A 16,471-nucleotide genomic window follows, 5' to 3' on the forward strand; every position below is an offset into this window, starting at 1 on the left:
TTGCTGGGGTCATTTGACCCCAGTATTCTTTCCTGCCATGGCAGGGGGTCGGACTAGATGATCTGCTCAGGTCCCTTCCTACCCTAGAAACTATGAAACTACTATGATATGCACCCCCTATGCCCCTTCCTTCCCCCCTCCCTTTCCACCACAACAGACTTACCAGCTGCACATTGCTGGGCTCTGTTTCTCACTGCCTGCATGCTTCGCTGTGGCTGCACACATGCACAAGCATTTATTGGCTAAATTATCCACCACTTCAGGCCGGTTTCTGATACAGCCAATTTTCTTTATATTGATACCGATCCAATATTGGACCCAAGTATCAGTGCACCTCTACTATGAATACCAGTAGTTCTGACGGCCCAAAATTTAGCGTTACCTTATATCCTCTGAGAGTTTTAGATTGATCCCAGCGTTCCAATGGCCTCTTTTTTTTCTGTGCCAGCTAGCAGTTCAGAATTTCTGCTAAAATTTGTGCTATCATTCAACACTATCTGGAAGGATTTTTTTAAGGAAGAAGAGGGTTTTCTGTATTACAGAGGTGCTGATGCTTTAATTATAGCACTAGAGCCCCCTGGTGTAGACACAGTATAGACTGCTGAAGGAGGGAGTTTTTTTCTTAGACTTACTTTGGTTTCCTGAAGAGCAGCTCTGCCAACACAAGCCACCTTCCAGTAGCAAAGCTGCATTGACACCAGAGGTTGTGCCAACACAGCTGTGTTTGTGCTCTTTCCACACCTTTCTTCTGACACAATTGTATACCATAGAGGGACTACATGTGGCTGTATAATGTCTGTCTTTAGGTTCCCAGAGTCCCTAAGGTTTTAAGCTGTGCTATGAATTGTGATCCTGCAGCATTGCATACTCTGTAGCTTCGGTCACTGATTCCATCTGGCGGAGATTTGGCCCAGTTCTGCGGCCAAATCTCTGAATCCAAATCAAATCAGGAGACCCTTTAGTCTCTCTGAATTGAACTGGAACCCTCCCCTTTGGAGAGATTCAGAAAGATTCAATGATTCAGACATAGCAACAGCTTTAAATGTTTTTTCTACATTCCTTAAGTATCAGGCGGCTCATGAATGCTGAGATGCTGGGGCGGATGGAGCGTTCCATAGGAGCACAGTAGGGTCCCCAGCATGCTCAGCAGCAGACCCAGAAGTCGACTAGAAGCACTCCAGTCCACTTCCGGATCTGCCGGGGATTGTGTAGGGGACCCATCCCTCGCCCCTTGGCCCAGTGACTGGTGCCTCCTGGGTCTGGAGAGGCACCTGGGGTCCCCCGCGGCCAACTGCTGCACTGGGGGGGGTCCTCGTGCACTTGACAGCAGACTTGGAAGTGGACCGTAAGTACTTCCAGTCCACATCAGGGTTCGCTGCTGAGCATGCGGGGGCACCCCCCAAGTTCCTGTGGGACGCCCCATCCGCCCCACTATTGCAGCGTTCACGAGCCATGCCTGGTACCTCAACATACGTAGAAAAAACATTTAAAGCTGTGTCTATGGCCCAATCACTGCTTCAGATTTGGATTTGGCTGAATCAAATCGTAACTGCGATCCAAATCAATAAATTGAATCACCGTCACCAGTTTGGGCCAAATCCAAATTGAATACAGCCTGTTTCACACACCTCTACTTTGTAATATAGACAAAAAGAGCTGAGCATCAGCTCTCAGCATGTGTGTTCAGTTTGAAAAGAACTTCAAATGAACAATAATTCAGCTCAAAAACTTTTGAGGGGGTCTTCTATAATTTAAAAAAAAAAACTTTTTATAAGTTGATTTTTGTCAGAACATTTTGAGACATGGTGGACATGTTATTCTAAGGTTTTAATGTTTATAACTGCAAATATTTGTATTGCTTTACAATCCTGAATGTTGGGTTTATTTTATTGTCACAGTTCACAAGTTGTTTCGTGTCATTACTGATGAAGGTAGATTTAATTTTCTTTTGACCTTCTTAAAAATGAGGAAAAGAATTGTAATTAATTATAATGGTAATAAGCGAAAGGCAAATGGAGATTTAAAAAAAAGTTATCTGGCATTCCATTCTGTGAGTCTTAGGATTGTTCAGAATTTGAAAAAAGAGACATTCTGTTTATGACATAACTTTTATTCTGAATGTATACTTCATGCAAGTGAAATAAGTATTTAGTTATGCCTGTAAATTTATTTTCCCTAAAACAATTGGAACTAGTAGGGCATTTATAGCTGGCTTCTAGAAACCTTGCCAACTGTAAAGGAGAACTATACATATAAATAACTGTAAGGTAGTATTTTAACTTCATTCATCATAAAAAGAAACTCAGAATATTTTACGAAACAAAAGACAGGCCATCTTTCTTTCAAATATGATGGTGAAATCCTGATGGATGAATTAATGGAAATACTCTTATCAAGCCAGAATTCACCAAAGAATTTTGGGTCCTCTACCCAAAATGAAGAAATATGGCTCAGTACCCCAAGTCCAGAGGGGATCAGGATTGACAGATGAAAAAAAAATGAAATAATTTTAGAGGTAAAGGCAAGTTTTCCTTTCTTTCAAGAGCATAACTGCTGTTTTTGCACTTATGGGAAGTAGCAGAGAGCAAATTTAGGAATAAAAAGAAAGGAATAAAATGTCCAGTTCTTTTTAACTGTTTTAATTTTGACCTCAATCTTGGAGGCCTTTTGTGCTTGAAAGCTTTATCTGCAGAGCCTCAAAAATCATGCTTTAGTATCTGACCCTAAAACAAGATTGTATCCCGAAGAACTGCCTCCTTTGTCATGATCTTGAGACTTAGAACAAGTGTGCTGATTGAATTATTTTTGTCAAATATATGCAATCTCAGATTGTGCTGATACGTGCTGAATTTCTTTTTGACTCCTAGCAGCCAGAAAGTTTGTCAGGTTCTGTTCAATCTTCAGTATTGGGAAAGGGTGTGAAGCACCGACCTCCCCCGATCAAATTACCTTCAAGTTCAGGAAGTAGCTCTTCAGGTAAATATTTTTTAGCTTTTAGCCACTGACTTTTGGTCTTTGTGTTTCCCATTTTAAAGTATGAGATTTCATTACTTCAGCAAAATCTTAGTTAAAAAAAGAAACATCGTCTTCCTGTAATTGATTCAGTATTTTCAAAGCTGCTTTTACTGCTTTATGATTAGAAAGCATTGTTCTAAGATTTGTATAATGTTCTAATTAACCTCTCTCCATAGAACTGTAACACATGCTAATTGTGCTTTTTCAGGTAATATTTTTAGTCCACAGCAGTCAAGTGGCCACCTAAAGTCCCCAACTCCTCCTCCTCCTCTTCCTCCTTCTAAGCCTCCCAGTCTCTCTCGGAAACAATCTGTGGATCTTAGTCAAGTTAGCATGCTTTCTCCAGCTGCCATGTCTCCTGCAAGTTCTTCACAAAGTGAGTCACGACCTAAATTCTCCATTAAATCTTAGGCTTTTGCATAAATGCTTCTTGAGATAACTTCTTAACCCGTGGAATGGTGAAACTTAAATGTACAGTGTACTCTAAACTGTATAAGTTGTGCAGAGCTTCAGGCAGGTCTCTTGTTGATTGTATGTATTTTCTGTTTATTGTAATTGTGTTTGTTTTTCTGTATATATATATGTATGCACCCTTTGTGTATACGTTTTAATACATTTTATGCAACCAGTATGATTTTCTCTTTTATAAAAGCCTGATAGCTAATGTGACAAGATAAAATTCCGAAGTGTAGTTCTTTCCTCCAGTGTAAAAATAGTACATTAGATCAATTTGCATTTACATACTTTAAGCATCTGTTTTTTTTAAATGTCATAGGAGCTGGTGCAGTTGTATCTCTGTGTATGTATATAACCTGATCAGTCCCAAGGTGGTGATACAATAAACTCTAAGATGATTTTTTAAAACACTCCTACACTGTTTTACAAATCATTGCTGATTACAAGTGTGGTGGTGGTGGTGATGATGCTGATGATGATTATAGCACCATAATGTATGGTGTTAAAATGTAGTTTTCTAAATGAGTGACATCCATGTTTGATTTTTAACAATGACAGAATATAATTACAGGCATAGATCATAAACAATTTTAAAAATACTTGTGCGTCTCAAGATATTTCATGGACAGATTTGTACAGGGAGAGAAACCACAGCCATAGTTTTTCACGGGGTTTTTATTAATAATTGTATACTGAGCATTCAGTATACTGCACAGTATCATAATGTGGTTTTTACATGAGTTTTAAATATGGATAGCTCAAAAGGTGTCATTTTTCTGCCTTCTTGTTTTGCACAAAGAAAAACATAAGAAAATTTTTATAATTTTTTTTATCAGTTTTATACACACCATTTATGTTGCTGATATGGAGTATGTAAATCTACTGCGCACAGTTGTTACTATAAATAAGGCTCTGGTCACAGCATTTGGACATTCACATTTCTTTCCTTTCTTTCTGCAGGACATGAAAGCTAAAAAAGAACACACCTCAAGAGCTTTTGGGTTTTTTTCTGGTTTTTTTTTGTTTCTTCTATTGATAAACTGTGCATACTGCATTCACAACAAATTTAGCTATACATTCTACATTTTAAACTGAAGGAATTACACAGTAATTTTTAAAGATGCAGTATTATCTCCTGCAAAAGCATTGAGTTTGTTTTCTCTTTTTTTTGATTAAATTAAAATCTGACAAATTAGTTTTAGATATCTACTTGACAAAATTTAGGTGGTAGCCATTGACCCCATTTGATTCCTGAAAATAGTATCTGTTCTTTGTCGAATCTGTTGCTTTCCATGATATGTTTTTGACATAGTGCTATTATGCAGGTAGAACATACATGTGTGACATTGTAACAATTAATTGGGTTAAAATGGTCACTTGGAAAAATTTCTCTATCTTGACTTAAATATTTCCAGTAGCGTCATGATTTAGTGTTTGGTAAATTTTCAAAACATTAACAGAAAATACAAATTTGTGTCCTAGTTAAAGAGTTAAGCATGGCGATGGGGTTTCTGTGTGATATACTGCATCCTTAATAATGAGCGAGTACTGCCACACTCGTGTGTCATGTGTAGAAATTAACACTTGCAGTTTAAAAAAATGGAACAAATTGTCAGTGCTAAATAAGATTCCATTAACCTTATTTTACAAAAGGACTGGCTGGCCTTTTATAACAAACTAGCGCTTTTTATTTTTCTCAATGAGCAGGGTCTGGAACTCCTAAACCAACTACTCCTACTCCAACCAACACCCCTTCATCGACCCCACACCCTCCTGATGCTCAGAGCTCAACTCCTTTTACCCCTTCTGCCACCCCTACTCCCCAAGATTCAGGCTTCACCCCTCAGCCCACTTTGTTAACCCCGTTTGCTCAGCAGCAAATGTCACTGAGCCAGGCATTGCCTGTAATGACCATTCCTCTTTCCACCATGGTAACATCCATTACTACAGGAACAGCCTCCACCCAGGTCATGGCAAACCCTGCAGGACTTAACTTCATCAATGTAGTGGGCTCTGTTTGGTGAGTTCTGTTTATTACAATGATTTGGTAACATATTTTATGTTAATTTACAGGAATATTCATTAAACCAGATTTTGTATCATTTCACCTCTGAAGTTACCACAACTACAATTTTATGTTTCTTAAAATATAATAAACCTATTATTAGAATATAAAAGGAAAAAAAATAAGACCTTTTTTCAGTAAACTCTACTTTTTAGATGCACTGTTTAATTACAATAGTGCTGATAAAATTGTAGCTCTTGAGGTTTTGTTTTTATACTTCCTCATTTGAAAAGTGCCTTTTTATATCCATCATTATGTGAGAAAACATGAACTATGCAAACAGCACAAAAAGAGAAATGAAACAAAATTCTGAGTAAAAAAAATGAATAAAAGGCATTCATTTTCTCTATATAGAAAATATATAAAAATTGTATCTGATTTATGGCTAATTCCAGTAAACATTTTTATATTTCTAAGTTTTAAATATGTTCAGAATGTGTCATTGCAGTTTAAGGAATATGGATTTTCTACCCAAACTGTTTAGCAACAACTAGGATTACTACAAACACATTAAATTGACTAAAGGAAAACATGAGCTTGTTCTTTTTCTGTTAAGACAGTAAAGCTTTGCTTGTGGTTGTGTTACTCTTAAGAAACTATGCAGACAGTAAAGCTTTGCTTGTGGTTGTGTAACTCTTAAGAAACAATGCAAACAGTAAAAGAACATGCACGTTTTATTCTCCTCTTGATCATCAATATCAGTGAAAGTTATGTGCAAAGAACAGCAGTATATTCTGGATGCGTGTTCTTCAAGCCTTGAGCAGTTCAGAAAAGCCCTTATGTATTTTAAAGTGCCTTTATATCTGAGTATTAGAGAATATATTGCATATTTCACACTGAACAATGAATTTCATTTAATTTTATTTTTAAAGTGTAAATGTCATGTTGTTTTTGGTGGGTTACTAAACAGAATGGTTATTAATGTAATTCTGATCAGTCATTTTGAATGCTAGCTCACTTAGAGTGAACTGTTGAGTTGAGCTCGTTTGTCATAGGGTGGATGGCATTCTCCTTTGTGTCACTTGGATTTGATGTGTGTTCTTTCCTGTCCTACAGCGGAGCACAGACATTGATGAGTGGCTCAAACACCATGCTGGGATGTAATACTGGTGCCATAACCCCTGCAGGTATAAATCTGAGTGGCGTATTACCATCAGGAGGTCTGGTACCAAATGCACTGCCAGCTGCAATGCAGTCTGCCTCTCAAGCAGGTTAGTATGAATCAATTAGATAGCGACGGCTGTGAAACTATAATATGGAAACAATGGACACATGTATTTGGTTGGAGCAGTGGATGGACAGACCTGAAATTCAGTGACTTGGATTTGGGAATTAAACCTATATTCTTATTCCTTAGGTCAGGTAATCTTGGAAGTGTAGGCTAGGGAAATGTATGCCTGGTTATGCATGTTTAACACCTAGCAAGAGAGTTTATGAAGTCAGCTTTCCAATCTCAACAGCAACTATAGTAGTCATGACTACTAAATGAAAAGGCATCCCAAAATGTAGGAAGAGGATCCACACTTGGCTTCCTAAGATTTTTAATCTTTCACTGTGCATTGTCTCATTATAATAAGTTAGCTCAGTGGTGCCATAAAAGATTACTGTAAAAATCAACATGCTTTGCTTTTCGTTAGAGCAGTAGTCAGCAACCTTTTCAGGCTGCAGGCCTGGATGATCCAGCTCAGGTCTGAGGCAGGCAGGCAAGTGGACACTGGGACATGGCCACTGCTGCTGCCACCACATCTATTTGCAGCAGCACATGAAGAGATCCATGCAGCCACTGCTTCCTCCCGCTGCAGCATGGGGAAAGTGACCACAGCCAAACTTCCTGACACTGAATGCCTCCAAAGCCCCATGTCCACAGGCCAGATATAATGGCTCTGTGGACTGAGTCCACCCTGCTGGCCATAGGCTGCGAAACCCTGCTTTAAAGCATTCCCTGAATTTTTAGTGTCTGAACCTTTTATTCACAAGAAAAAACAAAACCGTTTTGTTTGAAAATATTTGTTTGCTCTCAGGGTCATAGAAATGTCGGGCTAAAAGAGACATCCAGAGATTTAGTCCAATCGTCTACACCAAGGCAGGTTTACATATACATAGGTCATCCCTAAGCAGACATTAGTCCAAATCATTTTTTTTTAAAGTTCCACTGAACAGGAATCTACAGCCTCCCTGTTCCAGTGCTGTACTGCCTTACACTTAGAAAGTTTTTCCTCCTGTTTAACTGAAATCTGCCTTGCTCCAAGTTAAACCCATTTTCTCTTGTCTTGTCAAAGTGCCCCACCATGTCCTCTCTTTTGAACTAAACCCAGTTCATTCAACTTTTCCTCACAGACTATATTTTCCAAACCTCTTTTCATTCTCATTGCTTACCTCTGTACCATATCTAATTCTGTACCACATCTTTCTTAAAGTGGGCTGCCTAAAACTGGACATGGTGCTCCAATTGAGGTTTCACCAGCATTGAGTACAGCAAAACAAATCCTGCATCTTGCATACCACACTCCTATCAAAACATCCCAAAATGAGTTCTGCCTTTTTTTACAAAAGCATCACAATGGTGACTCAGGTTTAGTTTGTGACCTGCTTTTAACCCCTAGAGATTTGTTGCTGCCTAACCAAATATTCACCATCCTGTATCTGTTTATTTGATTTGTATTACTTTGCACTGTCTCTCTTAATGATTTGGGATCTTTTCTTCAGTTTATCAAGACTGGAACAGAACTCAATACAGTCTCCCAAAGTGCTTTCAATCTCTCCTGGCATGGCACTATCCATCAGTGTCCTCACAAATCTGTTCTCCACGTAAATTTTTATGAAACAGTTGCAGAGAAGTGGGTCTGGGTCAGACCCCTGCAATATTGTATTTGAAATACCTTCCCAGTTTCAAAGCAAACCATTTGTAATCACTTTGACTCTGGCTTTTCAGGACTCTCTGGCTTTTCAACCTGTAAAGTAGCTACCATATACTGATTTCATATAGACCATATTTTCTTGGTTTACCTATATAAGAATTTTGTGTGGGACAGTATCAAAAATGATATAAAAATCTCTCCTATGAAAGTGCATTTGAACTTCGTATCCTCAAAAAAAGCATTATAATTTGCAGTATTTTAATATTTCCCCTCTCTAAAGTAGCTATCAGTAGTTGCTGTTTCAGTGGGACTTCAGACATTTTGGTAAGTTCTGTGCAAACTGGAATGGTATTTAAAACACAGGAACCGCAGAACATACACTGATACTGTCTACATTCTTTCTTCTATTATTCATATAGGGCGTGTGTACACATTGCCCTACGGCGATGTAGCAATGTACTAAGTTGCTGTATGGTGTGCTACGGCAATGTAGTGATCACGTGAATCTACATGTGATAGCCAGCTACATTGCCGTAGAGGCATGCTCCCCCAGTATAGCACACCTCTATGGCAACGTAGCAGCAAAATCTAACCGTACACTGCATATGGTGACATGTAAATACCCATAAAGTATTTTCACAATATCAGGTTTAACACCACTTTTTTTCTATTTAGTCATGTCTCAAAATGGGGAGAACTATGAAATGTTCAATTCTGTGGGGAAAATGAAACACTCTAATCTTGCCATTTTGTAGGTTTGAATGTTCAGAAATAATTCAGTTTGCTTGCTATATTTAATGTGTTGTAACTAAGTAATGAATGACTATTAATCAAAAGACTTGTTTTTAACAGGCAGCACTTTTGGTTTAAAAAATACTTCTGGTCTTCGGCCTTTAAATCTACTACAGGTAACTGAACATGCTAATATAAATAATTCTGCATATTATTCTATATATATATGTTGATTAATTGTTTTGGTCTCAGAGACCCTCAGTATCATGGAGCCAGTGGTTCAGAGATAAGCCATTTAGTGCAATATATGATCTTTTAATTTGAATATTTAGCACAAACAATTGGATATGCTAATAACATGGGTACCTCAAAAATCAATAAAACCACCACAAAAAACATGAAACCAGAGGCTGCTTCTTTAATTTAACAACAAATCAGGTATTTTTAATGACAAAGCAAACTATAAGAATGCTGGAAAGAGGAAGCCTGGTGGCTAAGTACAATAACAAAGGCTTCCATTTTTTTAAGAATTCACCTTTCCGTTCACTGAAAATGCTTTTTTTAAAATGACGACTAGGAAAATTGCAAAATAAACAATGGGGTAGAAATCTTTCTTCCACTTACAGATGTAGTGCTAAGGAAGTTGCAGTGCTCACGCATCTTAGTGCAGTTGGTTCAGGGGACGTACAAGTTTAGTTAGCAGAACTAAAACTCTGCAAGAGTGGGAAGTCCATCCAAGCAAGGGGTTGGCAGCCCCTGAATAACTAGATACTTTATTTTAAACAAAAAGTAGAAATCAGGAGCTCAAGTTAGATGAAAAGAGGAAGGGCCATCAGGAGGCTAATTCTGGTTCCCATGCACTAAGTCACATGATCCAACACATGCACATGCACGTACACCCACCCACACACATACCCCCATCACCTCTAGGTTGCTTCTTTTTCAAATCCGGTACTCTTTCCACACCAAGAACATGGTGGTGTGGCTTCTGCCCCAGGTTTTCCCCCATGTATATGAATTTTTCACTAACTCTGGTACCCATTTTAAGACCACTTAGTGCAGTAGGCTTAACAAACCAGAGGAGTGTGGTCCAATAAGTTAAATTTAAAAAAAAGTATTATTATATAGCAGTTGCACAGTTAAACGCAGTGCACTTCGCACGTGCAGAAGTTGAGTGTATGAACATAATATTAATAATTTCACATGGGATATATTTACTCTTCCCATTTTAATTAGTTTTGTAGCTTACTGCTCTTCTGCTGTAATATCTAAATTACAAACCATATAAGACTTTGTACATGCAGTAAAAACAATCCACAAAAAACATGAAACCCAAGGCTACTTTTTGGAATGCTATTTTTTTTACATTTCTTGTCTTTCTTAGGAGTTTAATTGTAAATGTTTTGTATTATAATAATTTTGCTGTCTGTGTGTGTGTGTGTGTGTGTGTGTGTGTGTGTACACATGGATACAATGTTATCAGAATATTGGTAAAAAACTTATATTTCCAATACTTCCAATCTAATCTCAGGGTATGAATTTGAATCTCCTCTCAGATTAGTATAATTCAGGCATAACTTGGTTGAAGTCACTATACTCCAGTTGTGATATAATTGAAAAATATTGGGCCCCATATATTATTAATACTTCTTGTATCAAATGTTATAGATTACTTGTAGGAAAGACATAGCCACATGAAATATACTGTTTTAAACATGCAATTAATAAAATATTTCAATTTTAAGTTTATTTCATAGATCTCATAGACATTAGGGATGGAAGGGACCTCAGAAGATCATCGAGACCAGCCCCCCGCCCAAAGGGCAGGAAGTCAGCTGGGGTCATAGGATCCCAGCAAGATAAGCATCCAATTTTTTTTCTGAAGGTGTTCAACGTAGGTGCTTGAACCACCTCCGATGGCAGGCTGTTCCAGACCTTGGGGGCTCGGACAGTAAAGAAATTCTTCCTTATGTCCAGCCTGAATCGGTCTTGCAGTAGTTTATGACCATTTAACCTCATCATCTCTTGGGGTGCTCTGGTGAACAAACGTTCCCCCAGATCCTGGTGGTCACCCCTGATAAACTTATAGGTGGCCATCAGATCACCCCAGAGCCTGCGCTTTTCCAGGCTAAAGAGCCCCATGGCTCTCAGCCTGTCATCATAAGGTCTGTTTTCCTGACCTCTGATCATGCGCGTGGCTCTTCTCTGGACTCTCTCAAGCTTCTCCACATCCTTTTTGAATTGTGGGGCCCAAAACTGGATGCAGTACTCCAGCTGCAGCCTCACCAAGGCTGCTCACCAAGGCTGAGTACAAGGGGAGAATGATGTCCCGGGATTTGCTTGAGAAGCATATATGGATGCAAGCCAGCGTTTTGGTCGCTTTACTAGCCCCAGCATTGAAGGCTTTTGCATTGAAGGCTTATGTTCATCTTGTGGTCAGTGATGACCCCCAAGTCTTTTTCTTCCGTAGAACTGCCGGGCCTTATAAGAATGCTGCAGGTTTTTCCCCCCAGGGTGGAGAACCTTGCATTTTTCAGTGTTTAACACCATCAGGTTTTCGTCCAGCCTGTCTGGGTCAGCCTGGATTGCCCTCCTGTCTTCAGGTGTGGATGCTTTGTCCCAAAGTTTGGTGTCATCGGCAAACTTGGCCAGTCTGCTTCTGACTCCAATGTCCACATCATTAATGAAGATGTTGAACAATATGGGTCCAGGGACCGAACCTTGGGGAACCCCACTGGTCACAGGGCAACATGACGATCGACTTCCGTCAGTTACCACCCTTTGGGTCCAACCACAGAGCCAATTTCCCAGCCAGCGGATCATGCTGGACCCAAGGCTATTTGTTACACCACATTTTTAGAGATATGTAAAACCTGCCTGATTTTATTTAAATGGTAGAATGAACACACTCATTCCTGTCTAAAAGAAAGCAGTAGCAATTTGTACACAGGATTCATAATTGTTTATTCTTTAGTATCTACAAATAGTACATGATACCTATATCGATATTTATCTTCATTCAGAGAGAATATCAAGATTGTCAGTGTTTGAAATATGCCTTTTCTTTTCATCTTTAACAGCTTCCAGGTGGCTCGCTTATTTTCAACCCACTCCAGCAGCAGCAGCAGCAACAACAGCTATCACAGTTTTCTCCACAGCAGCAGTCCCAACAGCCTACCACCTCTAGTCCTCAACAACAGGGAGAACAGGTGTGTCCTAACTTCTGTCTGGACAATTGTATAAGTCCTTTGAAAGGGTGTCAAATAATAGAGTTTACTCTGCATGATGATGACACTATTCAGATATTGAGTCTGTTGGAGTAGTTGTTTAAAGGAAAGGAGAAGGAATAATACTGATCTACTAACTGTCCAGGGTATGTCATTTTTGGAGTGCATGAAAGTTGCTTACCGTTTTCCTTTCTATTCCTAGATCTTGTAAAAAGAATCTGTGTTACTTCATTATGCCAAGGGCCTTTCAGTCCTATAAAGACCCTCTGCCTGACCAACATCAGATTTTAATAACTTAAATATTCTTCACATAAAGTATTGATAACATTTGACATTTTCTTCACTAAGTACTTAGTTTGTAGCTCACTTTAACTGACAAAGGACTAACAGAAACTAATTTCTTAATTCACTATGTCTATGAAAGGAAATTTTTGCAACCTGATGATACTGAAATAAAATATTACACTTTGCTTTGATCCTAAGAGTGCCAGTAAGACTTACTGGGCACATCCACATGTGCAGTTAATGTGCCTGAATTATCTGCATAGAAAATTCAGGCTCATTGAAGTGTTTCCCAGCACACACTGATACGTGTGCCCTCATTGGGAGCTAATTGAGCCTGACAGGAGCTCTGCTCCCCTGCAGCAGCCAGGAGGAGACCCAGGCATCCCTCAGTGCCATCTCCAGGCTGGCAAGGGGCACAGGGACTTAGCACTGAGCTCCAGAGGGTGGGGTGGAGCTGTCCCAGCTAGGGTGGCCACTGACAGATCCCCAGAATAAAGGACATTCTTGGTGGGGGGGTCCCTTAGCCAATCAGCAGCAAGAGGTGAGGCTACCACAAAAAGCTATGCCCTCCCATCATCCTTTCCTCCCTGGCTGGCTTGAACCCTAGTCCAGAGGACAGCCACGCGCACGATCAGAGGTCAGGAAAACAGATCTTACGATGACAGGCTGAGAGCCATGGGACTCTTTAGCCTGGAAAAGCGCAGGCTCAGGGGTGATCTGATGGCCACCTATAAGTTTATCAGGGGTGACTACCAGGATCTGGGGGAACATCTATTCACCAGAGCGCCCCAAGGGATGACGAGGTCGAACGGTCACAAACTCCTGCAAGACCGTTTCAGGTTGGACATATGGAAGAATTTCTTTACTGTCCGGGCCGCCAAGGTCTGGAACAGTCTGCCAGCGGAGGTGGTTCAAGCACCTACACTGAACACCTTCAAGAATAAATTGGATGCTTATCTTGCTGGGATCCTATGACCCCAGCTGACTTCCTGCCCTTTGGGCAGGGGGCTGGACTCGATGATCTCCCGAGGTCCCTTCCAGCCCTAATGTCTATGAAATCTATGAAATCCTCCTGCATGTATACCACCTACTTCTATTGGCATAGCCAGTAGAATCACAAGGACAAATGACTGACAAACATTTCCACATTTTTACTAGCTTAGTTTCATTTTTTCTTTATAGAATTTTCCTGTTACAAAGAACTCAGAAAGACCACAACAGTTCAGATTTTTTTAACACTATAGATTATTTGAAATCATTAGGCTTATCTTGTAAACCATATATGCATACCCAAGTGCTAATATTGCATGGAACCCTGTCAGCACCCCTGAAAGGATCTCAAGGCAACCCAGGGTCCTGAAAGGCCCAGGTTGAGAATCACTGGTCTACAATATGCGTCTTTACCCTTCCTTTTGCATGACTTCGAACTAAAACAGCTAGCTACTTGGCTCTTAACTAGGAGTAGCCAACCTGCAGTACATGTCATAAGTAGCACAAGCAACCTGTATGTATGGTATGCAGCAACCCAGAAAGGGGGCAAACAGCACTGTAGCAGAATTCGGCTGAGAGCAGAAAGCAGAGCAGCTGATCAGGAAAGGGAAGGGGATCAATGTGAGACACCTGCCAAAAAGGTTGACCCCCACTACTTTAAACTGGTTTCTACCAATTGCTGAGAGAAAACCAGAGCATTCTTTTGGATGTAAAGATCTAATTGTAATATCCTGGCAAGCATCTTCTACCATTGTAAAACAGGCTTCATAACTGAAAGTTGAGTGAGATCTGTTGTTGAATACACAAGGAATATTAAACATCATGCAAACCCAAATTAAGTATTCTTTTGTATCACACTTATTTTTGCAAGGGGTCTGAGCAAGGTGCATGCAATCAAGACCAGGCCTTGTCTGCCCAACAAGCTGCTGTCATTAACCTTACTGGAGTAGGGAACTTTATGCAACCTCAAGCAACAGGTATGTGTTTGCTGAGCTTTCTTCTGTGGATATATTAAGTATGTGCTTTGATAAATTCCATACTGGAATGAAGTTTGGTGTTAAATATAAAGCTTTTCCTTGCACCAGTTAAAACAACTCACTTAGCGTTGAAAGTATGTGGCTTACATAAGAAACATTGCCAATGTATCTGACTCGCAAGTTTAAAGCATGCACTTTGCTTCTTTGTCTTGCTGTGTGATAGGTGTAGTGAATTGAATATTGTCTTTAAACCTCAGGACAATTATTATGAAAAGAAATAGTACAAAGCTTCCATACCAAACTTCATCAAGGAGCATCCCTTTAATCTGTGCCTTAACCTCCAGTATGAGAAATGTTTCATGTCCACAAGCACTTCATAATCTTACTGCATGTTCTAACTAACCAAATGCCTTTACTGTGTATACTTTATTCTGCACTGTTTCTGATTTGAGTCTGAGACTAATTCTGCTGATCCCCTTTCTGTTGCACTCTGTTCCTATGTCTTTCTTTCCTAACCCTTAAAACCTTCACCCAACCTCTTTGACCTGCCTGCTTTCCCTCTTCTCCTTTTTGTAGTGTTGTCTCAGCTTGGCTCTGCCGTGAACAGACCTGGGCAAAGCCTTCCTCAGCAGACACTCCAGCTCTCCTCTGCCTTACAACAACAGCAACAACAACAAGCCTTGCAGCAGCAGCAGCAACAGATACAAGTAATCCAGCAACTTCACTCTGATTGCATTAAAAAAAAAATACAATTCTCAGCTCCAAAGCTAAAACTGTTGCCCTTTAGATTTTTACTAATACCTTTAAGGATTTTAAAAACAAGTGCTGCACTTTGGCAAACAATACTGAAAGTTGTAAAAACCATTTCTGTTTCAACTTGGAGCACTGAATTTATTTGTATACATTTGAGCCATCACTTTCCTGATTTGATAGCATTCAAGGAGTGCTTGTGGCACGCTACTAAAATGAGTTCTGCCAGGTGCCATTAGGATTTGATGCATGTACCAAGGACCTAGTTAAATTCAATCCAACTGCACAGCTACAGGTAGAGTTAAGGAAGCGCTGGCAAAGCATTCCTTTCACAAACTATTGCTGTATATCTGGATGTTTTTGTGGAGTATGTTATTGCAACATTTTAGCACAGAAATACAATTGCATGGATGAGGCAAAGACCCAGTTTTTTTGTGAACCAAAACATTTAATGAAGTTGCTGAGTTACTGCAGTTACTGCAACAGACAGAGGGCAAAAAACTGAATCCCGTTGTCCAAGTTTACTTGGGAAATGTTAAAAGTGCCCTTAGCAGGCTTCTGTGCCACTGGTGCTGCTTGACTGTACTCATTTTTCTAGTCTGTAGTATACTCCTTTGTTGATCTCATTCCCAGTGCTTCCTCAGTTTAATTACCTCATCTTGTTTTTTTCCTGAAATTGAAGGTAGTTCTCAATTTAATATAACATGCTTTTTTTCTTTCCCGTTCTCCCTCACGGCAGCAGTTGCAATTCTTGCAGCATCAAACGGCTATGGCGGCAGCAGCAGCAGCACAAGCAGCTCACCTACGACATCAGCAACATTCAGGCAGCCACTCAAAAAGTAAAAGGAAGAGAGGTGCCCCAGCCCCTCTGAGCTCCTGAGCCTAGCAGTTTTATATCTAAAAAAAGGTCTTTGATTTAAAACTTTTTTTAACAAATTATTTTTAAGAAAGGAGAAAGCTCAGAAATCAGTATTTTACATCGCTGGTAAGAAAAATGAACTTTTCAAATTACACTGAAGTGTGTAAACTGTATCTGGAAGCCAACCCTATGGAAAATAGGAATTTCATCTAATGAGCAGCTAAGGTTTGGTTTCTGGAAGTCACTTAATATTTTTA

At 39.7% G+C, this 16,471-nt stretch overlaps 1 protein-coding gene across 13 annotated transcripts in view; it reads left to right on the plus strand.

Annotated features, from left to right (window-relative positions):
- The window catches only part of SUPT20H (SPT20 homolog, SAGA complex component), a 58,485-nt gene extending 42,224 nt beyond the window's left edge, over positions 1-16,261 (plus strand). For 2 of the 13 annotated variants that reach the window (XM_019530042.1, XM_019530043.1), the window contains exons 17-26: positions 2,868-2,976; positions 3,224-3,391; positions 3,791-3,814; positions 5,179-5,491; positions 6,593-6,747; positions 9,247-9,302; positions 12,207-12,335; positions 14,500-14,605; positions 15,182-15,312; positions 16,098-16,261. In XM_019530042.1, coding sequence (XP_019385587.1) covers positions 2,868-2,976; positions 3,224-3,391; positions 3,791-3,814; positions 5,179-5,491; positions 6,593-6,747; positions 9,247-9,302; positions 12,207-12,335; positions 14,500-14,605; positions 15,182-15,312; positions 16,098-16,235 — 1,329 coding nt within the window. In that variant the 3' untranslated portion in view covers positions 16,236-16,261. Of the gene's footprint in view, positions 1-2,867; positions 2,977-3,223; positions 3,392-3,790; positions 3,815-5,178; positions 5,492-6,592; positions 6,748-9,246; positions 9,303-12,206; positions 12,336-14,499; positions 14,606-15,181; positions 15,313-16,094 lie in introns of all 13 variants that reach the window. The other 11 variants (XM_019530048.1, XM_019530052.1, XM_019530053.1 and 8 more) reach the window with 9 other exon arrangements.
- The last annotated feature ends 210 nt before the right edge of the window (positions 16,262-16,471 follow it).

Source organism: Crocodylus porosus, unplaced genomic scaffold (assembly GCF_001723895.1).
Source record: "Crocodylus porosus isolate Cpor-Errol unplaced genomic scaffold, CroPor_comp1, whole genome shotgun sequence".
NCBI lineage: Eukaryota > Metazoa > Chordata > Crocodylia > Crocodylidae > Crocodylus > Crocodylus porosus.